Source organism: Bombina bombina, chromosome 10 (genome assembly GCF_027579735.1).
Source record: "Bombina bombina isolate aBomBom1 chromosome 10, aBomBom1.pri, whole genome shotgun sequence".
NCBI classification, from domain to species: domain Eukaryota; kingdom Metazoa; phylum Chordata; class Amphibia; order Anura; family Bombinatoridae; genus Bombina; species Bombina bombina.
In genome coordinates this window covers 61,968,825-61,995,663 of record NC_069508.1, presented here as the reverse complement: position 1 = coordinate 61,995,663, position 26,839 = coordinate 61,968,825, and the positions used below count along the sequence as shown (strand labels likewise).

Here is a 26,839-nt window from a genome sequence, read left to right as displayed (position 1 = left end):
TGGTGAGTGGCTATACATCTTGTTGAATTGTGTAATTTTTCAGAATGGGAATTTGAAGCAAGTTTTTTTTCTTTGTGCAAGGTTCACAAAATAGCTTTAATTTATCTGGGCCATCGAAGTGCTACAAATGTCAGTCATTCATAAAACATTAAATATTAACCCTAAATGCTACAGGAAATGTAAAGTTCTATATTTTATTAAGCGTTTGAAAGAAGTAAATTACTTCAGACCATCATTTCCTTGAGTAATCTTTACATTTACTCATGCTTTTCCTATTACCACTATTGCACACCTTTACATTTAGAACATGGCTTTTATGGTTGCATAATTAACTCTTTAAGAGTTATGCCAGAACCCTAAAAGTCTTTTCATATGACCATTAGCCTATGGAAACTGATGCTATACAAAGACCATCCAAGTTTGCTGCTAACATCAGAAGTCCTTCTTAGTCTGACCAATCCTACCCTTAGATTACTGAAGCCTCAGGTCAATCAAGCCACACACCCTTTCAATATGATGCTTAAGTGGGGTTTTTTTGCTTTGATAAACTTGTAAATTAGGTATTTGCTCTTTCTCTGCCTCTCTCTCTCATACACACACACACACACTTATATTTTAAAGTAGTACCCGGACAGGGTCGGCTCCAAGGGGGGCATTGGGGGGCAATGCCCACCCAAATGGAATGCTGTGCCCCCTCAAAAAACATTCTGCACATTTTTTCAAAAAAATATTTTTACATAATTTCTCCCCTTCCCCCCCACGTAAGTGTGTGTGCGCATACCATGTGTGAGTGTGTGTGCTTGTGCGTGTGTGTATGTATGTGTGTCTGTGGGTACACGTGTGTGTATGTATATGTGTGCTTGTGTGAGCGCATGTGTGTATGTGTCTTGGCTACACAACTAAAGCAGTTCCATTTTTTATTGATATCATGGTGAATGGACTCTTGTGCTGTTTTCTAGTATGGCTATGGCAATGGATTTGTTCTAAAGGTTTTAAAAAACAGAAAAATGAAAATATACATTAAAATAAAAAAATAGAGAGAAAAATGTTTTCTTTTTTGCTTGTTTTTTTTTAAAGAGGAGGGATAAATAATATAATATATATAATATATACATTTTTTTAATGTATAATATAGTATATATATATATATATATATATATATATATATATGTATTGCAAGTTGGGGGGGGGGGGCTTTATGGATTCTTGCACCGGGGCCCTGAGACTTCTAGTTACACCCCTGGGTCATACGCTTTAAAAATAATAAATAAAATAATGAATTGTTATGTAATGTTGCATGCTGGTGGCGGGGTTAGCTGCCAAACTGTGAGGTTGCATCACGCATCTGCAAGAAGCTCTGTGTCTTAACCTCTTATTTGGAATTGGAAGTTAATTAGAGACTTTTTGGACTTGTCTTTAACAGTATTAATTTTACCTATCGTGAGTTACTCATTTTCTTAAACAATAGACCATGATAAGAATATGATTGAATCATATAAATATGTCTATAAATTGCACCATTTATAGATTTATATTTATATGACACAATCATATTCTTATAGGTTCACAGTACATAGGATGTATTAAGTAGCCTGATATCGGTTAGTTATTGCGAAACAGGTATAGCTAAATCTAATCTACAAAATTACCAGTACCTGAAAACCTAGTATACTCACTGCTGTTGCAAACTAAGAGGTTAATTGCATTGGGGGGTTTGGGTGCATGGCTGTTTAGGGGACATGATTAAGATTTGAGAATGAGTTTAAGGGTTTTGGATCACGGTGATTAAGTGGTGAATTGGTTTTAAGGAGCTATTGCACTGGGGGTCTCAAGTTTAATGGCTCTGTTTAAGTGCACTGCATAGGATTCAGACTTTATTCTTTTATCTAGTTATTTAGCACATATTCTCCAAATGTTAATAGTGGGGGATAAGCCGACCAGAAGCTACACTTCCCTGCAGAATATGTAGGTCTGCTCTTATTTTGACTGTAAGTACGTGCCCCCTCGTGAAAATAAAATGCCCCCCCATTTCATTCGTTCTGGAGCCGACCCTGTACCCGGACCAAATGTAGAAAAATATAAATGGTCAAATGTTGATTAATTATTTTCATGTGTGTTAATGCTGGTTGCTTTTTGTGCATACCCCAATATCAATTGCCTCCTAGATTCTGACCAATAAGAAACAGGAAATTAACCTAGGACATCAGGTGTCAAAATCACCCTGCATGTCCACTTGAGAACTACTAAGTAGTTCAAATATTAATTGTATGTCCTTTTTAAAGGAACATAATAATCAAATATTTTCTATCATGTATATGAAGGAGTAGTAGTTTAAAAATATATGTTTGTGTAAAAAAGAGTTAAGTAAAAGCTGTTAAATTTTAAAGAGAAAGTAGCAGGAAGTGTATGGTTATATGCCAATGCGTCCTGTACTGCTCATTGGCTGACAGAGACATCTCCCACAGAAAAATTGGTTTACTTAGCACAATAAAATATCGATATCAAAAGCAAACTCTGTAATATCATTATTTCGATCAAACTCAAACAGTGTTGTGTATCATATCCTTTTGGCAGTAAATGCAGAGACAATATGCAATAGATAAAGAAGTGACAGTGATATAAGGATCACAGTGCTTCTATAGGAGGCGCTAACAGGCGTGAGGTATATATAGTATAATGTGGTTCTCTATATATATAAAATTTATGTGGTTAAAATAACAATGAATACACTGGTATAATAATAATAAAAATGGGGCAGATGATGCACAGTTGACAAATATGAGTAAAACAATAAAACAATATAACCATAAAATAAGAGAAAATTGAAAGTATATATAAGAACCAGCCAAACAAAGCCGGAGGAAAAGTCCAAAGGGAGTCTTCAACTTCCCAACACTGGATAGGCAGCTCTCTGTGGTCACCCAAGGTGATGATGTGCTTCTGTAAAGATGAGATAAGAACAAACACAGAGGCGCCACATGTGTAGGTCAATAAAACCAAGAAAATTCAATTAGCGACAGAATAAGGGTACTCACAAACAGGGCGGCACTCTCTTGTGCCGGCAGAGGCAGGCTGGTATTTACAGCAAACCAGCTGGCTGTGTGGCAGGTCTGTACCGGATGTGGTCAGCGCTGAAGTTTGCTGGTTGTATTGCCTCTATCCAGTGTTCCCAGAGTGTTGTTTCTCCTCAGCTGGAGTTGTACTGGAGCAAAGAAGGGAGGGAGGGAGGCTCAGCTGCCCTAAGGTTACTGATATGGAGATTACCACAACAACACCAGACTGATGTAAAAGTAAAAACATAAGTATTTTATTATACACAATAAAAATACCATAGGTATTACAAATTTACAGCTGGGTGTGTGACATAAAAAATCTCCCCACAAAGAGTGCAATAGCAACGCGTTTCTCGGGCGGACCCCATTTCCTCAGGCTTGTGTGCTCTAAGTGTGTGAGTATGCCCTTTAAATAGGGATCAGTAACCTCATGTTTCCATGTCCCTCCCCTTCCTTCTAGTAAATGATCCAATCAAGTCCTTCCTTTCAAAACGCCCAGTTGTTGGTGTAATTAAGCAATAAATAAATAAATATTTGTATTAGCTATGCGATTGTTAACTTGTGTATTGATGTTGTAATAATTGAAGTGAATATGCTAATGGGTAGTGATGCGATCCTTAGTAGTTATTGCCGATCGTCACTAAAAAAGGTTAAGCATGAGTGTAAACTACTTCGATGTGTGTTTGCTTACAGGCCAATGATATCCTTTCGTTTAGGGGGCTTGTCTTATTAACCAATAGTTTTTAGTGATACTATTGGTTAATAAGACAAGCCCCCTAAACGAAAGGATATCATTGGCCTGTAAGCAAACACACATCAAAGTAGTTTACACTCATGCTTAACCTTTTTTATTTATTTATTGCTTAATTACACCAACAACTGGGCGTTTTGAAAGGAAGGACTTGATTGGATCATTTACTAGAAGGAAGGGGAGGGACATGGAAACATGAGGTTACTGATCCCTATGTAAAGGGCATACACACACACTTAGAGCACACAAGCCTGAGGAAACGGGGTCCGCCCGAGAAACGCATTGCTATTGCACTCTTTGTGGGGAGATTTTTTATGTCACACACCCAGCTGTAAATTTGTAATACCTATGGTATTTTTATTGTGTATAATAAAATACTTATGTTTTTACTTTTACATCAGTCTGGTGTTGTTGTGGTAATCTCCATATCAGTAACCTTAGGGCAGCTGAGCCTCCCTCCCTCCCTTCTTTGCTCCAGTACAACTCCAGCTGAGGAAAAACAACACTCTGGGAACACCGGATAGAGGCAATACAACCAGCAAACTTCAGCGCTGACCACATCCGGTACAGACCTGCCACACAGCCAGCTGGTTTGCTGTAAATACCAGCCTGCCTCTGCCGGCACAAGAGAGTGCCGCCCTGTTTGTGAGTACCCTTATTCTGTCGCTAATTGGATTTTCTTGGTTTTATTGACCTACACATGTGGCGCCTCTGTGTTTGTTCTTATCTCATCTTTACAGAAGACAATATGCAGAGTCAGCCGACTACCTTCTCCAGGTCTTTTGACACTAAATACCTGCTAGTGTGACAGATACCACTGGTGAAAAATCCAAAATGTATTTGCTACACTTAAGGTTGCCAGCTGTCCACTACAAAAATACTAGAAAATCTCTAGGTGACTTGGCATGATGGTAGCTGGGGTCACATAATGCCACCCCAAAAAACCACCACTCTTGCTCCAACCACGTACATTCACAAATGAGCAGTTTTTATACCCCATGTTTACAATATCTTAAATATTAACCATTTTATCTCTACAGCTGTGGCACCACACATAGACAGCAGTGATTTGCCCACCTTGACTGACACTCATTTCTTTTTGTTCCATATTTGTAATGCATTGAGGCATAGGAGGCCTTTTCCATTTATTTAAAACCCATGGACTTTAAAAAAACAGGAGATTTAAAATTAAGTGTCCGGTATTTTTGTGAAGATTTTACTGGACAGACTGCTAAAATACTGGACTGTCAAGTTAAATACTGGACACCTGGCGAGTGGCGACCCTAGCTGCACTGAGAGAACTCTTTCTAAATGAATTACGTGATATGAAAGGAAACTATCACTGAGCTTAAGATCTTTTATGGATTAGTTCTATAGCTAAAATAAAGTAATGTTACTGGCTTAATTCAGTTAAACATATATATTTTTTAATATTTAATGTATGATTCTATCTACGCAATCATCAATTAATTATTCCTATGTTTCATTGTACAGTTGCTGGGTGACTATGATAAGGTGAAGGCTATATCTGAAGGATCTAACTGCAAGTGCAAGTGTGTGGTGAAGCCTTTAAAAAGAGACTCATGTCAGAGAGTGGAGAGCGGGAACACACAAGAAGACGATTTCTATACTGTTGAAACAATCACGTCAGGACCAGATTGTAAATGCGCCTGTGTAGCTCCTCCATCTGCTCTCAATCCATGTGAGGGAGATTTCCGCTTGAAGAAGCTTAGAGAAACAGAGAACAATGGCTTCAAGGTAAGAGTCCTGTCTTCAGCTGTTCTAAAAATGCTCATTGGCTGATAGGTACTTCCTACTAATGCTCATTAACTGATAGGCACTCCCTGCTAATGCTTATTAACTGATAGGTACTCCCTGCTAATGCTTATTAACTGATAGATACTCCCTGCTAATGATTATTAACTGATAGGTACTCCCTGCTAATGCTTATTAACTGATAGGTACTCCCTACTAATGCTCATTAACTGATAGGTACTCCCTGCTAATGCTTATTAACTGATAGGTACTCCCTACTAATGCTCATTAACTGATAGGTACTCCCTGCTAATGCTTATTAACTGATAGGTACTCCCTACTAATGCTTATTAACTGATAGGTACTCCCTGCTAATGCTTATTAACTGATAGGTACTCCCTGCTAATGCTTATTGGTTTAAATATTGTCACATCCTGGGATCGAATCTGGGTCTCTAGCATGCTAGGTGGATGCTCTGTTTTTATGATATCTGTGCTTTTTAGCTGTTAGCTAGTTCTTGCTTTACCTTCTCCTTTGTTTTTTGCATCTCTCTAGATCTATCTATCTGCAGCTGTTGGTCATTTCCAATCAGCCTGCAGACTATTAACTATTTAAACCCAGCCTTTCCATGCAGACCTTGCCTGTTTATATGACTTGTTTCTGGGTGTGCTTTTGCTGTATACTGACTGTTATTTTTGTTGCTGACCGGATTTCCCTTTTTGACTACACTCCCTGTTTGCCATTTTGGACATCTTGCTGACAAATTGTTGCTGAACTGTTGCCTGTCCTTCACTATTTTCTCTGAATCCTTTTTTTGTACTTGTCTGTTGCTGATCCTGCCTGTCTGAACACAAGTATCCTGTTCCCTACTTAGCCACTGGGCCCATACTTTAACTTTTTACCAGCTACTGTTACTCATCTTTAAGGGATCCCTCCGCCTGATGCTGACTAGTGGCCAAGGGTTAGGAGGGTGCTGACTGCTGTAGTAACAGTGGTGACGTTACAATTCCAAATATACTTTATGGTAATGGTCATGGGTTGATGACTAGTTTTAAAGGGATATGAAACCCAACATTTTTATTTCATACTTCAGATAGAACATACAAGTTTAAATAACTTTCCTATTTACTTCTATTATCTAATTGTCTTCATTCTCATTGTTGAAAAAGCACATCTAGATAGGCACAGGAGCTTGGAACTAGCTGCTGATTAGTGACAATTTTTTTTTTTTTATTTTTTTTTAAGAAAAATAGTTTATTTCTGTTTGAAACATACATGAGTCAAAAAAGGAGAAAATAAAATGCAGTAAACAATAACAAAATTAGGAACATAATTATAGCCCCCATGTGAGATATAGAGTCCATATGCAGCTCATAGAAGTGAGTCCATAGAAAAGTTCAATAAAGTGCTGATTATAGGGCTCTTCTGGTAGATGAACAAATAAAGTTTCCAACATTATGGGCCATACATCTTCAGAATTTTTCTTTCCTTTTATAACAAATTAAACTAATAACAATAAACATTAAACAGTTATAGTTTCCATGTTTCTCTATTATTTCCTGGTCAAAGTATAAGTGCAAACACATGGCTTCAGCTAAGCAAATATGGCTAGTATCTGTGCGTTGTGTCATTTAATAATAAGGTCCGAGTCTGAAGTGTGAAGGTCCAGGGCGATCTGTGAGGCCCACCGTCGTCCTAGGAAAAAAGTAGGAGTCGTCATGAGTAACCTGTATGTAATGGGACGGTGTATAAAAAGAAGGAGTCATGTTAAGACCTTTATGTGGGTCTGGAGTCCCAAATAAACATTATCTCTGCATGAGTGTCTAACTTGTTCAGTAAAAGATAATGATATCTTTCTAGCTTGAGGTTGAGCTGTGTCTCTTGGATCCACAGTGATAAGGTAGGGACTGATTCTTTTTTCCACAGTCTTGGAATTAATTGATGTGCACTGTTAATCATTATTTGTAACAATTTATAGTGCAGCTTTGAGTTGAGTTTGGGGTATTTGTGGAACAGATATATGATTGGGTCGTGAGGTAGCGGAGTGCCAATAATGTTCTGAATGTATGGTATAACAGATGTCCAGAATGCTTGGATTTTGGGACAGGCCCACCAGATGTGGAACAGAGTGCCTTCTTCCCTACACTGTCTCCAACAGCGGTTAGAGGAGCCAGGGAAGAGGTGTTTGAGTCTCTGTGGTGTAATACACAACCTGATTAGTAATTTTGTGTTAGATTCTATGAGTTTAGCCAAGTGTGCTGACTTTTTTACAGTTTTGAAAATTGAGTGCCATTCTGTGTTTGGGATTAAAAACGGCTTTGGTAAAGGTCGGTAAATCGGTTTGGTGTAGTCAGTAATTTCTATGTACGCAATATTGTATGAAGGTTAGGTGAGGAGGAGCTGCACAAAATCTAGAACTGTGTGCGTTGCCTAGTTAGATGGTGTTTGTGTGTTGACTGAAAGTAGTGGCTGAGTTGGTGGTACCGAAACCACATATTAAAAAACCTGTCACCTAGTGGTTCAATAGATTGTCTAGGCAGTAAGCTACCACCTTCTGTCAATATATAAGCCGGCAGCAAAAGGTGAATGTCCCTGATATCTGTGGGGTTAGAAGTAAGTCCTGGTGGGAAGCTTTCATTCTGTAATGGGGGCGTTTTTGGGGAGGGTATTGTGGACAGGTTAGGGTGTGTTTTAACCATCTCTATCCGGGTGTTATAAGTCTCATGAATGATTGGGTTATTAGGGTATTTGATTTTGGATCGATTTTTATCGGTCCAAGATGAGGATCCCAGTTGAGTGCAGTCGGAGAGTTTGTGTTCAAGTTTGACCCATTGTTTATGATGATGCTCTTCAAAAGAGCACCAGTCTATAATTCTTGAAAGGAATATGGCATTTTTATATTCACATATATTGGGGACCCCCAGGCCTCCTTGGGTGGGATTTCTGTATAGGGTTGATTTGGCAATCCTAGGTGGCTTAGTTTTCCAAATGTAGGCATTAATGATTGATTGGAGTTTTGGAATCATAGATTTTGGGAGAGGGATGGGGACGGTTTGTAAAACATATAAAATCTTAGGGAGTAGTGTCATTTTGGCTGCCCCAATTCTGCCCAGCCAGGATATAGATTTAGGAGGCCAAGTCTCAGTGTTTGAAAGTATGTTTGAGATTAGTGTATTGTAATTAAGTTTGATTAACTCTGCTTGAATTGGGGATAAATGTATGCCTAAGTATTCAAAGGACTGAGTGTTGAGCTTAAATGGGGCAATATGCTGAAGGGACATTAGGTCTGCCTGAGTGATGTGAACTGGGAGAATGACTGATTTCTCATAGTTGATAATTGGACATAGTGCCGTAGTCCCTAAGAACTGAGTGGGCAGCTGTAAGGGAGCTCACAAGGTTTGTGAGCGTCATAAGGAGGTCGTCTGCAAATAGGGCCAATTTGTACTCCGAAGTTTTGATTTTGATGCCTTCCACTAAATTTGAGGTGCATAAGATGGTAGCTAAAACTTCCATGGAGAGAACAAACTTCAAGGGTGAAAGAGGGCAACCTTGACCGGTACCATTTCCAATTGGGAAGGATTCTGACAAGAGACCATTAACCTTGATTTTAGCCGAGGGGACAGTGTATAAGGTGGTAATTTTAGATATGGATTCTTTGGGTAGGCCAAATTTGTGGAGGGTACATGTCAAAAACGTCCAGTCCAACCAGTCGAACGCCTTTTCGGCATCTGTGGAAATGAAAAGGGTTGGAATTTTCTGTCTGTGGGAATATTGGAGTAAGTGTAATGCTTTGACTGTGTTGTCCTTAGCTTCTCTTTGCGGAACAAACCCTGTTTGGTCATTATGAATCAAATAGGGGAGGGATAAATTCAGTTGATTGGCCAAGATCTTAGAATAAATTTTGAGGTCTACGTTCAATAAAGATATAAGTCTGAAGTTTGATGGGGAATCTGTCGGTTTACCTGGCTTGGCCAAGACTGTAATAAGCGCCTCAAGCATGCTTGGTGGGAATGGATGTTCCGGGCCTATAAAATTAAAGAGATTTAAAAGGTGGGGGAGAGGGTTTGTTTATAAATTTTATAGTAAAGGTTACTGAAGCCATCTGGCCCAGGGCTTTTACCATGTTTAAGGGACTTGATGGCATCATCTAGTTCCCAAGTAGTAATAGCTTGGCTTAAGAGTTGGAGGTGTTCAGGGTGGATCTGGGGAAGTTGGAGCTGGTCTAAATATTTTTTGCATTTTTCTGTGGGACGGGAAGGACATAGGTTATAAAGTTTATTATAATAGTTACGAAACTCATTGGTTATTATTTTAGAGTTTGTGGTCTTCATAGATGCATTAATCGTTAGTGATTGTATATAATTTGAGGATTGTTTACTTTTAAGAGCTCTAGCCAGTAATCTGCCCAGTTTGTTCCCTTGTATAAAAAAAATTTGGTGTAGGAGGAATGCAGTATTTTGAGCTTTAATGTCAAGGAGGTCATTAAGTTGGAGTCTGGCCGCGTTGAGTTTATTTTGAATATCTAAGTCCATAGGGTGTCGTTTGTGAGAGTAGTCTAAGATATTTCTATAAGATATTTATGTTTGGTTTGTTTGTTTTTGATGGCTTTGTGTTTAATTAATATACCTCTGATGACACATGTATGTGCTTCCCAAGTAATGATTGGGGTGGAGGCTCCAGGGGAGTTGATGGTGAAGTATTCCTGTAGAGCTTTCTCTACCTCTAATGATACTAAGGGGTCTGACAACAGCAATTCTTCAAGCCTCCATTGGAAAGGGCATATTGGGATTGAGGGCCAGAAAAAGGAGCTACTAACAGCTGAGTGGTCTGTCCAACTAGTAGGGATAATACGAGAGTGGCGTAGATTCAGTAGAGACAAGTTGTCAGCCATAATGTAATCGAGTCTGGAATAGGATTTGTTTGGGTTAGAAAAAAACGTGTAATCACGTTTCTGTGGGAATAAGTGCCACCACGTGTCATGTAGGGTGAGTAGCGATAAATTGTTTCAAACAGAGTGTAGTGTAGTGCCCAAGAGTTTTAAGGTTTGGTTGAAGCTGTCCAATTTTGGATCTAGCGGGAGGTTAAAATCCCCTGCCAGTAAAAGTGGGCCCTGCAAGTACATAAGTATGGAATTAGTAGTGCGCTGGAAGAAGGAGGCTTGGTTCATGTTTGGAGCGTAAATGTTTGCGAGTGTAATTGGTTTCCTGTATAGGAGACCGTATATTCCCAAGTACCTCCCTTCCTCATATTGGTCTTTGTATAGGAGTTCAAATGGAACCGATTTGTGTATACTAACTCCATTAACTTTTTTTTTAGTCTTACTGCTATGAAAATTATTTGGGTAATATGATGAAAAGTATTTAGGTTCAATGCCCTGTTTAAAATGGGTTTCCTGCAGAAACAGTATGCAGCCATTCTTATGATGTAGGTCATGCAACGCTTTGGACCTTTTAAAGGGAGAATTTAAGCCCTTGGCATTAATTGTGAGTAAGGTGAATAACTGGTCCAAAGTCGTTTGAGTCATTGTGTCAGTGTATTATAGGATAAGTATAAAAGATGCCCAGTGAGAAGTCATGATCAAAGATGTGGCACAGTTTGTATGCTTTGTGAATAAATATTACATGGAATAACAATGCATGGTAGAACAGTATAACAATAAACATAATAACAGCAAATGAAACATTTTTAAACAAGTGGTGAACTAACAGGTAGCCCCTGCTTATAATAGCCAGGGTGGTAATTAGATAAAAAAAATTGTAACCTAGTGTTACGGCTCATACTGTTAGTAGATAATGAGTCCGTGAAGGCACATGGGTAATTTATCTAAAAAAGTAGAAGGCATAGTGCAACAACATTATCAAACATAGAACTAATATCATTATTAGATTGGGATTGGAATCCCCTGAAAGTCAGGTAAAAGCTAAGGATCACAAGAACATTGGATTGATCTCACACATTTTCTGTCGTGGATGCTGCGTTTTTTTTCTGTCTCTTGGAGGTTGCTGTTTGCCTCCTTATGGGAGGAAGATTATTCAGCTGTTTGGTAGTAGATGCGGGGGTGTCTGGTTGCAGGCTGGAGGTGCAAGATTCAGTTATTTGCAGAAGTCTTCGATGTCTCCTGGATTCATGCATGTTTTCCTCTGGCCTTCCCACAACAGTTGTATATGGCAAGGGAAGCCCCATCTGTATGAGATGTTGTGATTTCTTAACACAGTGGTAAGCGGGGCAAATTCCCTTCTTCTTTGCCGTGTTCTTATAGAAAGGTCAGTGTATATCGAGAGTGAGGATCTTTAGAAGCGCAATGGCGAAGAAATCCTGGCCTGCTTCATGATGTCTTCCTTTTGCTGGTAATCTTGGAATTTTATGATTACATCTCTAGGTGGTAAACCCTCCTTGGGCCTGGGTCTCAATGCTCTGTGGTATCTGTCCAGAGCGAGTGGAGTTGAGAACGATGAACCTTTAAGTTCCTTGAACAAGTCTTGTAGGTAAGTATGAAGATTCTCTGCAGTGATGGTCTCTGGAATGCCTCTAATTCTGATGTTTTGTCATCTGCTTCTGTTTTCGATATCTTACAGTTTATCCTAGAGTTGAGCAATTACAGTATTCTGAGCCTGTACATTCTGAATAAGGCCTGCAATATCTGATTGTTGTGACTCGGATTCCTCTTTGAGAAATTCCACCCTGTTTCCAATCTCATGCATCTCCTTACGTAGTTCTGAGATTTCTTCCTTAATACAGGATTTCACCTGCAAGATTAGATTTGTAAAATCTTGTTTAGATGGAAGGCTCTCAAGAAAGGCTTGTGTGATTTGCATGGACTCGGAGGCTTGGGTGACCATTGCGGCCTGGAGTTGTGGTACCTCATCTGTAGCGAATCAGAGTTTTCAAGTGGTTTAAAGAATTTATTAAAGAATTTATTCATAGAAGCTGTTATACTATGATGGCTCTTAGTCACTTTATCTTGCTTTGCTTGTCTCCTGCTTGTCTCCTTGGAGACATTTCTATGCTATAGAGAGTTGATTCGTCTGTGTAACTGCAGATCTTTTGCATCAGTGGCATGGTAATTTTAAGCAAGGAAAGGTGCAGATAAAGCAGTGTCCGAAATTTGATCAATCTTGCAAATAATGAGAACTGCCAGGATAAGTGAGCAATAGCAACGATTGATGTTATATGTAGGCCCAGGAGGGATTAAATTTCCCCATATGAAAGTAGATAGTCTCTGCGAATTGCTCTCAGATGAGAGGTATATTAAAGAGAAGCATGTTATGGGTTCTGTGGTTATAAGATATATATAACAGTACCTTAATCATGGTAGTGTACAGCTCCAATTAGTCCTCATAGAAGTGATAATCTTATGTAGGCCTCAACTGGGTGGGAGGTGTAACGCTTTTAAATGCAGGTGTCATGCTGGTTAGCTTCCTAAGATTATGTGAATTAATACAGGTTCAATGTCAGCATAGTACTGTTTGGCAGAATTGATTACCTCCTCTAATGATGCCTCATAGTGGGAGCTGAACCTAGGGAGGCCGGGATGGGCCGATATAGGCCTAGATGGAGCCTGAAATCGATTGAAAATAAAACTGACAATCCGGTCAGGGAAAAGCAGTCTCAGTCGTCTTGAGGAGCTGTAGTGATCTCGAGTTACATGGGGAAGCCGATGCTAGCCTTTTTCCTCCGATTTGCAGCAAGTTCGTGTTAGGCCCAAAATGAAGTCGGGGGCTGTAGTAGGTGACCAGGGCTGGTTGTGAACCGGAAGTGCGGTCACAGCTTTTTTGAGCAAATTAAAGCAGCTTGGAGGGTGAGGATTAGCCTTCAGGTATATGCATCCATGGTTAGGGTATGTTGCTTGTGCTTTTCACGCTGTTTTAAGTGGTTAATCTGGGGCTGCCTCAGGAGCTCACTCAAAGTGCAGCCATTCACCTCGACGGCTGGCTCCGCCCCCGGTGACTGACCTTTTATGCCCATTTTAATTGGCTTACAAATGTGTTCAGCTAGTTCCCAGTAGTGCATTGCTGCTTCTTCAATAAAAGCTACCAATACAATGAAGCAAAATTGATAACAGAAGTAATTTAGAAAGTTGTTTAAAAATGTATAATCTATCTGAATCATGACAGAAAAAATTGGGGTTCATGTACCTTTAAGGCATTATTTAATTTTAGTAAGAAAATTAAATAAACTTAGAGGACAGTATTGTATTAGAAAACCTTCCAAATGAAAGGCTAAACATCCTATTTAACGTATTTATATATTAACATATAGGGAACAACCTTACCCCTCCCAGATAAGTGAAAACCAAAGCATCCAGACCCTGCCCCCAGTCCACAGACTCCACCCCTTGACTACAAGCCCCACCCCTAGCATCCTGGTTTAGAACAAAATTAGAAATGATAGAAATTGTATTATTAGATGTGATAATAGTGCCTTAAAGGGACACTGTACTGAATATTTTCTGTCATCTAAATGAAACTTTGTGTCCGTTATGTACTTCCTACTTATGTTAATTGAATGATAAGAACTTTATACTAATGCTAATTGGCTGATATTAAATTCCTCCCTATGTTCATTTATGATTAGAGAAAAATACTGGTAAATCATTAAAATTAGTAAAGTTCACAACTGGTATTTTACATGGAAACAGCTTTTGTTTAATATTTTTTCAGCCAAAAATGTTATCATTTAAATCTTAAATTTTCATAGTAATGATATCACATCTTAATTTTTTACGAATCGAAAGCAACATTTGCATTAGAAAGAAGTATATTTTTGTACATGCATCAGTTTAATCATTTTTATAAGAACTTAAAGAAAAATCAGTTTGAATGGAAACAAATTGATATATTTATAGTTTTTAAAATCATTTTTTTCATAGTGATGAGATTTTTTTATTGATTTTTTTTAAGAATTGAAGGCTACATTAACATTGGGGAAAAAAATATATTTTCATAAATGAGATTAATCATTTTTATTAGAAGTAAAAATATATTTATATTTTTTAATGGAAATAAGTGGATATATTTTATGCAAGTTCTCCCTTATCAAAAGAGTAATGTGGGCTAAAAGAAACTGCCTTCTGGGTGGGCACTACCCAATAGCGTAAACTAATATGCTGAGTTAATACCTTAGTGAGTGTCCCTCTCTTCTTTGTTATCTAAAAATGTTTGCAGTTTGGCTTTAAAAAAACTAGGCAATGTTTTCTGAAACAGTGTGTTAAAAAATGTTTTTTTTTAGCTTTATCATCAAACTTTAGAATACGTTACATGTATTTCAGAGTCTGCACATTAAGTAGGTAGAATTGCTTCCCTGGTACATTTATTAGATTTTTTTTTCTCTTTACTATCTCTCAGCAGGAGTCCACATGTTGGAAAGTTTGAACTTTTCCCTGCACACTTCATTCTGTGTACTTACTGTGATTTCATCCTCTCCTGCTTCTTGTGTTATCGTTATGCAATGCTTTATTTCCCCAAGCAAGCAATAAGCTGTCATCACATTGAGGGAGCGCATGCAGAGTTATTGATGCTCCTGAGCTAAGCGAACACAATTCCATATTCACATTTAATATTCAAAAGCTAAGCTGCTTTATGAACAATCAATATTACCTCCCAACCTTTGAAATGGCCAAAGAGGGACACTTTTTTTCTCCCTGTTAACAGAGCTCGGCTGACCCCCACCCGGGTACTATACAGGACATACATATTTACACACACACACACATACATGGTTACATACATACACACATACTTACACACACACATACATGGTTACATACATACACACATACTTACACACACACACATACATGGTTACATACACACACACATACTTACACACACACACATACATGGTCACATACACCCACACATATTTACACACACACACATACATGGTTACATACACACACACATACTTACACACACACACATACATGGTTACATACACACACACATACTTACACACACACACACACACATACATGGTTACATACACACACACATACTTACACACACACACATACATGGTTACATACACACACACATACTTACACACACACACATACATGGTTACATACATGCACACATACTTACACACACACACATACATGGTCACATACACACACACATATTTACACACACACACATACATGGTTACATACACACACACATACTTACACACACACACATACATGGTTACATACTCACACACATACTTACACACACACACATACATGGTTACATACATACACACATACTTACACACACACACACATACATGGTCACATACACACACACATATTTACACACACACACATACATGGTTACATACATACACACATACTTACACACACACATATACATGGTTACATACATACCCACATACAGTACTTACACACACACACACATACATGGTTACATACATACACACATACTTACACACACACACACATATACATGGTTACATACATACCCACATACAGTACTTACACACACACACACACACATACATGGTTACATACATACACACATACTTACACACACACACACATACACACACATACATGGTTACATACATACACACATATTTACACACACACACATACATGGTTACATACATAAACACATATTTACACACACACACATACATGGTTACATACATACACACACACACACACACACACACACACACATACATGGTTACATACATACCCACATACTTACACACACACATACATGGTTACATACATACACACATACTTACACACACACATACATGGTTACATACATACACACATACATGGTTACATACATACACACATATTTACACACACACACACATACATGGTTACATACATACACACATACTTACACACACACACATACATGGTTACATACATACACACATACTTACACACACATACATGGTTACATACATACACACATACTTACACACACACACACACACACATACATGGTTACATACATACACACATACTTACACACACACACACACATACATACATACATGGTTACATACATACACACATATTTAATTTATTAAATCCTGCGGCCAATACAAATCAGATTAATCTTAGCATCTTACAATCACCTCTATTATCATATACATGTGATTTTATTTTAGGGTAATAAGTCTTTTTTGTGTATGTTGATGTAACCTTGACACAGTTTAGTTTGAGAGAAAAATCAACAAGATACACAGGGGAAAATGTTTACAGAATACACCAGACCTGGAGGAGAAATTTCAGTGACACCCCTGGAAGCCCTCTGTTCATTCCACTAGCAGAAGTGGGAAAACTCATTTTTACATTTAGGAAAATAACACGCTTTTAATTTTGTATTATAAATATGAATTTCACAGCATTTCATTTTATTATAATATTGACTGTGCAACTTAAATTGTTTCTTTCCTGCACAATTTCAATACGAATTTTGAATTTTTTCATAAAACACAATCTCATTGAGATTAAATACCATTTTTGCTGCATATTTTATATCAATTTTTAATTTGCTTTATAAAATTTCTAAATTACAATTTTTTGTGAGCCCTATTGCAATGTATGCATTGCTTTCACATACTTATAAACAGGGAACACCCCTTAGCTTGCACACACTGTTCTCAAGGTAAAAACTGCCTTTATAGAATTAAGAAAGGGGCTTTATTAAAGGGACAGTATACACCAATGTTCATATAACTACATGTAATAGACACTACTATAAAGAAGAATATGCACAGATACTGATAAAAAAACATCCAGTATAAAACCTTTTAAAAACTTACTTAGAAGCTCCCAGTTTAGCTCTGCTGATGAGGTTTGTCTGGGACACCCACTAAAAGGGGCTGGTAAAACAAGAAGAGCAGGCACTCTCCCCTCCCCCCTCCCTGCATAGGAAAAAATAACATAAACGGGAACAAGCAGGAGTCTGTAAACGCGTGTATACATCTGACACTGTGGGGCTTGGTTAGAAGCCTAAAAATCAGCACAATGTTCTTAACAAATAAGCAAAACTATACATTGTTACAAAAACACTCTGAGATGGGCTATATAATTGGATCATCTGCAAAACTTTTATGCAAAGAAAAATCTAGTGTACAATGTCCCTTTAAGGTGACCAGATTTCCAAACGCAAATTCAGGACACCTCAGGCTCAAATTCGGGACACCTCATTTATATATATTTTAAAGTGCTTGTGCCTACATTATTGAACTTACAGTAATGAAGGAGCATTCCAGCTTACAAGTTCAATAAATTGAAACGCACTGTTGTGGCGTGCATGGATGGTTTTACTCATAAAAACCTGGTCAGGAATGCGCTGGTTTGAGGGTCTCCTAGAAAGATACATTCTTGCAAGGCAGCGGGTTCACACTTTACAGTTTAAGTAATGTTAAAATCCTGTATAAAAATATATTATTATAAGTCCTATCAATAGAAACCCATAGTGGCCACTTAGATCACGACAAAATATAAACTGGGCTTTAAAAAACAATAAAAAATAAATATTGTCAAAAACAATAGTTTACCATATAGCGATAGAAAAATGGTGCACAGTTTGACCATCATGACAACATAAGCGCATAACAGTGCGAGTGTGACGTACAATCAAGTATTAAAATTAAAACAAACAATTTGTAGATGTTGGGATCCTGAAATTACTTTTCAGGCAGATCCCCCTAGCTGTACAGTGTATCACATGCTCACTTTTAGCGAGTATTCGAAAACCATTGTGATCACGTTGAAACAAAAAGTAGCCCTTTTTGTCAGAAAAAGAGCTGTAAAGGCCACAGCTGAAAGATTGTGATTGAGGCCATAGTTTTATAAAATATTCTTCACATTTTCCCTATCTGATCTTCAGTATGTCATAGATAGGGATTTGCTATTAATTCTCAAAACATTCTGTCCATCTAGTTTTTGCTTCATTGCAAGATGGCTCATAGAACCTATACTGTAGTTTAATAAAATATTTTTCCCAGTTTACCTATCTGATCTCCAGTATAGCATAGTCATCTTTCTGTCCTTTCAATTCTTGCTTCATTGCAATATGGTTGTTCCCCCTGGTGGTTTGGCATTCTTCCAGCGGTAGAAAGGATTTCTTCCATTTGATTTGCATTTAGATTTATAGCCATGTGTTATCTTTACAGTTATTTACTTTTAAACCCAATTTACATGTGTTTCTGTCCACACCAGATGGGTGTTTGAGACCTGAACAATTCTTAGCCTTACACATTTTTCATTTGCCAAGATAAGGTGGCATTTAGGATGTCACTTCCACTATTATGTCCTTTTAAAATGATAAATCTCTCCTAGACTTGATTGTGGTAGTTCTAGCTCTGTGTCTGTCCTGCTAGTTTGATTTTTTATTTCCATTCATACTGGTTAAAAAACAAAACAAACTACCACTGCTTAAAGGTGGTCATTTATTCCACTAGACCTATGGCTTAATTCTGGGTTAGATCTGTTGATCTATTGTGTAAAGCAGCCTAATAGTTTACTTTGCATATGTTCTTTCATCTTTTTGTGATTGATCCCTTAAGTCGTCAAGTATCCCTCCCCCCATTATCACAAAGGAACCCTAATTTTAACATTTAAACCCCCTTAAATAAAATTCAACATTTTTCTTGGTATAAAATTGTCCGCAGCTTGTTTATTAAATACAAAATGCTAAACATAACCATATAAATAATGCTCAATATATTAACCTCAACAATATATAACACAACCAACCAGCAGCGCTAGTCCAACTTCTTCAACCCAACTTGTTTTCTTTTTGTAACATGGCCGTAATTTGAATAAATATCTGAACAAATATCTGAACATAAACCAAATCAGATACAGTAGCTCTGTTTTTATCTGAGGTTGTTGTAACAGGCTGTACCTACTCGTAAAAAGTATCATCATTCCCTGCATATATAGCGTGTACCTCCCAGAGCCCTCACAACCTTCTCCGCTATATCGAGTGGCTATCACTACCACAGTGAGTAAATCTTGAAAGTACCTTGGTTCCAAGTGATGCTTAGACCTCTGTATACTCCTGGTATCAGATCCTCTGCCAAATCCACTCTCTCGGTGGGCCCAAGCTCCACGTGTGCGGAGGACGCCAGCAGCTTAGCTCCGGTAAGCAAGGCGCTTCACTTTGGTATATTACGTGACTAGCAAAGGAATCCTTAGTACGGGAAGCAGGAAGGCACTAGTGGATCAAAGGAGCTTCCCCAGCTCATAAGCAACATCAGAAGAAAAGATCCACATACGAGGCAATCAATGTTGAAGTTTATTGTAACTTGTACTCATACATACAGGGCCACACAGGCTGACTAACAACAAAATCCTATGCGTTTTGTGCCGTAAGGCACTTTGTCAGGGATTGGTTACTTTCTCCATAAGCAGTCTTAAATAGCTGGCAGATTAGCATATTAACCCCTTGCATTCCTAACATAGCTTCATCTTATGTTCAGCGATGTACCGCTAGATTTCAAGCACACATATACATCAAAAAGAAAGGGACATGAGTGCAAGTGGCCAGAGTGCAATAACTTGCCGCTATTACTTGTAGTAAAGTTGTATGTATACATTACAGTAATTAATGCGATCAGTATGCAATCAATATGTCATGGCATTCTAGGTAGATGGGTATACAAAACTAAGTATATAAATCTCATACGCCTAGATTACGAGTTTTGCGCTATAGAGGGTGCGAAACGAACACAACACCAAAATAAAGTTATTAACCCCTAATCTGTTGCTCCCGACATCGCCGTCACTAATAAAAGTTATTAACCCCTATTCCGCCGCTCCGCGACATCGCCGCCACTATAATAAAGTTATTAACCCCTATTCCCCCGCACCCCAACATCGCCAACACTATAATAAAGCTATTAACCCCTATTTTTCCGCCGCTCCCCAACATCGCTGCCACTAAATAAACCTATTAACCCCTAAACCAGCCACCCACGACATTGCAAAAAAATAAATTAAACTATTAACCCCTAAACCTAACAACCACCTAACTTTATATTACAATTACAATATCCCTATCTTAAAATAAATAATAACTTACGCGTGAAATGGAAAAAAAACTAAGTTTAAACTAACAATTAAGATTGCTATTATAACTATTATACTGAAATTAAAATAACTACCAATTAAAAAAACTAAATTAAACATTAAAAAAAAAACTAACACTACTAAAAAAATGTAAGTCTAAAATTACAAAAAATAACAAACACTAAATTACGAAAAATAAGAAACAAAATTATCCAAAATAAAAACAATTACACATGATCTAATAGCCCTTCTATCTTCATAAAAAAATTACACATGATCTAATAACCCTTCTATCTTCATGTGGCGCAAAGCGTCCTCTTCATACGGTCATCGCCGTACACTGGATCTTCAAAGCAAGGGATTCAAATCAGCCAATTCAAATCAGCCTATTCAAATCAGCCAATAGAATTTCAGTAGCTCTCATCCTATTGGCTGATTTGATCAGCCAATAGGATTTCAGTAGCTCTCATCCTATTGGCTTCTTTAAATTTCAAGAATCAAATCAGCCAATAGGAATCCAAGGGACGCCATTTTAAAAAGGCTCCCTTGCTTTGAAGATCCAGTGTACGGCGATGACCGTATGAAGAGGACGCTTCGCGCCAGATGTCTTCAAGGATGGATCCTCTCCACGCCACTGGGATGAAGATAGAAGATGCCGCCTGGATGAAGATAGAAGATGCCGCCTGAATGAAGATAGAAGATGCCACCTGGATGAGGATAGAAGATGCCGTCTGGATGAAGATAGAAGATGCCGCCTGGATGAAGACTTCTTGCCGCCTGGATGAGGATGGATGTCCGGACTTCAGAAACTGTAAGTGGATCTTTGGGGGTTAGTGTTAGTGGGGCTTTTTTACTTTTTTGGGGTGTTTTTTTTTTATTAGGGTTTGGGCTTTTATAAAATAGCTGAATGCCCTTTTCAGGGCAATGTAAAAGAGCTGAATGCCCTTTTAAGGGCAACGCCCATACAAATGCCCTTTTCAGGGCAATGGGTAGCTTAGGTTTTGGTTTTTATTTTGGGGGGTTGGTTGGGTGGTGGGTTTTACTGTTGGGGGGTCTTTGTATTTTTTTTACAGGTAAAAGAGCTGATTTCTTTAGGACAATGCCCTACAAAAGACCATTTTTAGGGCTATTGGTAGTTTATTTTAGGCTAGGTTTTTTTTTTATTTGGGGGGGGGCTTTTTTATTTTTATAGGGCTATTAGATTAGGTGTAATTGTTTGTTTTTATTTTGGATAATTTTGTTTGTTATTTTTCGTAATTTAGTGTTTGTTATTATTTGTAATTTAGTATTTTTTATTTTTTGTAATGTTAGACTTAATTTTTTTTAGTAGTATTAGTTTTTTTTTATGTGTAATTTAGTTTTTTTAATTGGTAGTTATTTTCATTTTAGTATAATAGTTATGTTAGGTTAATTGTTAGTTTAAACTTAGGTTTTTTTTAATTTCACAGGTAAGTTTTTATTTATTTTAAGATAGGGATATTGCAATTTTAATATAAATTTAGGGGGTGATAGGTTTAGGGGTTAATAGTTTAATTTATTAGAGGCGATGTGGGGGCTGGCAGTTTAGGGGTTAATCGGTTTATTTAGTAGTGGCGATGTAGGGGGCTGGCGGTTTAGGGGTTAATATGTTTAGCTAGTGGTGGCAGTGTCGGAGAGCAGCAGAATAGGGGTTAATAACATTATTTTAGTGGCAGGGATGTGGGCGGGAATCAGATTAGGGATTAATACGTTTTAAATAGTGTTTTCAATGCGGGAGGGCCTCGGTTTAAGGGTTAATAGGTAGTTTATGGGTGTTACTGTACTTTGTAACAGTATAGTTATGAGTTTTGTGAACAATTTTTGTGGTGCAAAACTCATAACTACTGCTTTCAGATAGCGGAATGGATTGTGTCGGTATAGGCTGTAACGCAAGCATTTTAGCCTCACTGCACAACTTGTAATGCCGGAGCTATGGAAATCCCACGCAAAAACGTCATTTGTGGGATTGACGTGTTACAGGCTAAAATGCTTGCGGGATAGCAATACCAACAAGACTCGTAATTGCTGCGTTACTGTATTTATACTGAAATGGCCATTTTTTTCAGCGTTAAAACCGTAACGCAAAACTCGTATTCTAGGTGAATAGTTACTGCCCATTTTACATTACAATCATTAGGTATGGCTATAGCTAATCATCATTAAGCAATATATGCATCTTAAGACTGTTTCAAAGGACATACATGAAAGAAAACAGATTAACTAGGAAGCTACGTGTAAAAAAGTGAAAATTATTAGAGTATACTAGAGATCAAATAAGGAAGAGAGACTGGTAAAATTCATATCTCTATGGCATTTCCTACTGTACAAATACCTACCCAAGTGTTCACAAACAGTGAAGTACACTGGTAAACCAAATATGTACAACATATATGTACAGAATAATGTCATGATCAAACACTCTCCCTAAAACAATTTGACATATAAGGTAAATATGCTCAGGAAATGTCAAGGATTTATCAAATACATACAAATCCACATTTAAAGTGGGGTCCCATATTTATATATTTGGGCATTCTGATGAGTATAGAACGGTATATATTTAGATCTCAATGTACTGTAATGCTCGTGGGATATTTCTCTATCAGACCAAACTTGGCCAGTAGTCTTCTTATCCCGGCGTCAAGTGGAAGGATAGGAGATATCGCAGAACAGAGTGAGTTTATAAAATGAGGTAAGCAGTACTTACGGTAGACAGGGTAGTCCTTCATGGCAATAAGATGAAGGCAGAGAATGGTCAAGACAGGCAGAGTCCAGCAACAGGAAGGCAATCCAGCAGAATAGCAGTTCAGGAGAAAACCAGTAGAATAGTTAGGAACAAGCAGGTGTCAGCAACAAGGGAAAGCAGGCAGGCAGAGTTCAGTAAGGTCAGACAGGCAGAGTTTAGTAAGGATATGGCAATCCAGCAATACAAGGGTTAAGCAAGCAGAGTGGTCAGACAGGCAGAGTTCGGTAACGATATGGCAATCCAGCAGTACAAGGGTTAAGCAGGCAGAGTGGTCAGATAGGCAGAGTTCAGTAACAATATGGCAATCCAGCAGTACATGAGTTAAGCAGGCAGAGTGGTCAGACAGGCAGAGTTCACTAACAATATGGCAATCCAGCAATAAGAAATACAACACCCAGGAGCACACACAGTAACACCTATACTTGGGCACAGGTGAAAGCAACTGAGGTACTTACATAGGTGAGGGTTCGCGCCACAGGAGAGGTCCGACCTGGCATCAGGATGGGAGGCGAGAGGTGATGATGTCATCATCAGCGCCTGAAGCTACCACCACATCCATGGCAATGGCCTTGGCAACGGATCAGAGCAACGGCCGGGACTCGAGGAACAGCGACGTGACATGTATTATTTAGATACCTGTTTAAGCTTTTAGATCCCAAATTTCATTTATACCTAGGGGTACACCTGATTGCAGTTTAAAAATCTTTTCATTGAGTTTAGCCCGCTTGTTACCTCCTATATTACTGCTAGGGACACAGTTAATTGCTTGAAAAGAGAAAACATTTCTCACACTTTTGCTACCATGCTCAAAATATCTCATAAAGTGCCTAGCAACTGGGGTTTGTGGTGGGTCTGCTTCAATAGAATTAAGGTGTTCCCTAATACAGTCTTTTAGTAGGCAGGTCGTAAGCCCTATATATTGTTTTTTTACACAATTGGCAAGTTAAGAGATATACAACATGATTAGAGTTACAAATTACAGGATGCCAGATTAAACAGCGGTTGCCGAGAAATGCGTTGCAGATAGGGGCACAGTTCTAGCACCTTTGTTTTTCCCATTTGAATGCTACATGTAGTTGAGCTTCATATCATTGGATCTTTCTTGTGATTCAACTGGCTGAGCAACACCTGGAGAGAGGGTGAACTGATACACATTGAGATATCAGAACCTCACCACTACACCAGCACATTAGTGTGCTATTGCCAAATACCCATTTTTGGATTTTAGTTGCATATTTCATGTTCACTTTTGGTTGATCTGCACATGATACAACTTTTCCCTGTGAACAAGATCACAAACAAAGGCACCTCCTAGTGTGATACAGTAGATATATATGAATATATAAGATGCTAAATGAAAACTCACAAGTGGAGCAGCACCCAATTGTTCTAAATATGGCAGACTGGGAGCTTACAGTGTATCATCTTACTATCTCAGCGTTAATACCGGTATCCCTGATGTCCTCAATGGATGAAAACAAGCTCAGACTCTCAGTGAAAGTATTAAAAAGAACCACAATTTAATGGCAATTAAAAATCAGATGAGGCGCCCCTCTGTTTTGTGTATCCTTGAAAAATCCCTCTTAAGCATATTCTCTATTGTTATCGCTTTTTTAGGTATACACTGTATCCCTTTCTCTATTATAAGCTTACCAATCAGGGGATCTTTTTCAAGAATAGGGATTGCTCTGTGAATAATATTACAAATTGGGCTATATTGTCTACTGTAAGTAGTAATAAACCTAATGGGTGCATCTCCAGTATTTTGTTTATGTCTTTTTTTGTCACTCAGCAATGTTGTTCTATCCTTTGTGGCTACTAGATCCTTTGTTTCAGTCAGAGTTTTAGGTTCATAACCCCTAGTTATCAATCTGGCTGTTAATTCATCTGCTTGTTTTAGATACATACTTTCTAGTGCAATTACGCCTCAGACGTATATACTGTCCTTTTGGGATAGCCTTTTTAGTGTGTTGTGGGTGATGAGAATTTGCTCTTAGTATAAATATTGCCTACTGTTTTCTTTCTGTAGGCTTCAGTAGCTATTTTTCCAGAGCTATCTTTAATGATTAATACATCTAGAAAAGGAATTTGCTCTTTAGAGATCCCAAAAGTAAAATTCAAATTCATATTGTTCATATTTAGATCATCATCAAAAAAAAATTCAATTTTCAAATTGATTCAAATACAAATTGGCATACGATGGGGCAAATTTTGTCCCCATCGCAGTGCCACGTTTTTGTAGAAAGAATTGAACCTCGAAACAGAAGTAATTTTGTATAAGTAAAAACTTAACTGCTTCTTCAACAAACTTAATATATAAATCATCATAGTCACTATATAAGGGAAGCATGGAATGTAGCGCTTCTATGCCTTCATTATGTGTAATGCATGAATAAAGTAATGACACGTCAATAGTGACCAGATAATAAATGTTTGGTATCTCTGATGTACCCAGGGGATCTCTTTACACCTGTTCCTTTCTTTTTGATGTATATGTGTGCTTGAAATCTAGCGGCACATCGCTGAACATAAGATGAAGCTATGTTAGGAATTCAAAGGGTTAATATGTTAATCTGCCGGCTATTTAAGACTGCTTATGGAGGAAGTAACCTATCCCTGACAAAGTGCCTTACGGCACGAAACGCGTAGGATTTTGATGTTAGTCAGCCTGTGTGGCCCTCTATGTATGAGTACAAGTTACAATAAACTTTAACATTGATTGCCTCATATGTGGATCTTTTCTTCTGATGTTGTGAATAAATATCTGGACACAACAAGAATAAACCTTGCTCTGTCCGTTAACCCCATTTCTTTACCACCTTGCTCTAAGGAACCCCAAGCCTTCAGAGCTACATCACCTGCTCTCCCACCCTCTGGGGAGGCAACTTTATAGTAATAATGACCATACTCATAATGTGTAAAAGGGAGGAGGACTAGTGCCCCAACTCTAAACTGCGACAATAGATAAACAAAATTTGCCCAATTAAAAACCAAAAACAAACATTGGGCAGGCAAATCTGTCACTGTAAACTGTAACCTATATTCTCTCCCGCTCAGCTCCTTATATACCCCCATTAACTCTCCACCTCTCTAACCTACCCTAACCAACCCTTCCTTCTGGGTTCAAAGGCCCATTAAGCTTTGTCCCATGTCAATGGGCCATCTTTCTTCTCAAACAATTTTTGCAGCATGTTACAACTTTCTTATTTCCAAAACAGTAATACCTTTATTCCCACTTGACATAAGAAATGTACTGATCATTTTCTTCATACTGAAAGTGATATTATATGAAGGCCTATCCTGACAAACAAGCAAAAACACTCTCTCCTTTGCACGAGTATGAATTTTGACAGTGACTCCCCAATAGTCTAAACGAATGTGTAAACAAACAAACTTAATGCGGTGCACTACAAGCTTCCGTAAATTGTGCAGAATCCTCATACCTATTGCGGATCTTGCACTGCGGG

General features: G+C 38.1%; 1 protein-coding gene across 1 annotated transcript in view; it reads left to right on the top strand.

Annotated features, from left to right (window-relative positions):
* Nucleotides 1–26,839, top strand: part of OLFML2B (olfactomedin like 2B) — a 204,129-nt gene that overhangs the window by 68,270 nt on the left and 109,020 nt on the right. The window contains exon 2 of the mRNA XM_053694097.1: nucleotides 5,299–5,562. Coding sequence (XP_053550072.1) covers nucleotides 5,299–5,562 — 264 coding nt within the window. The remainder of the gene's footprint in view (nucleotides 1–5,298; nucleotides 5,563–26,839) is intronic.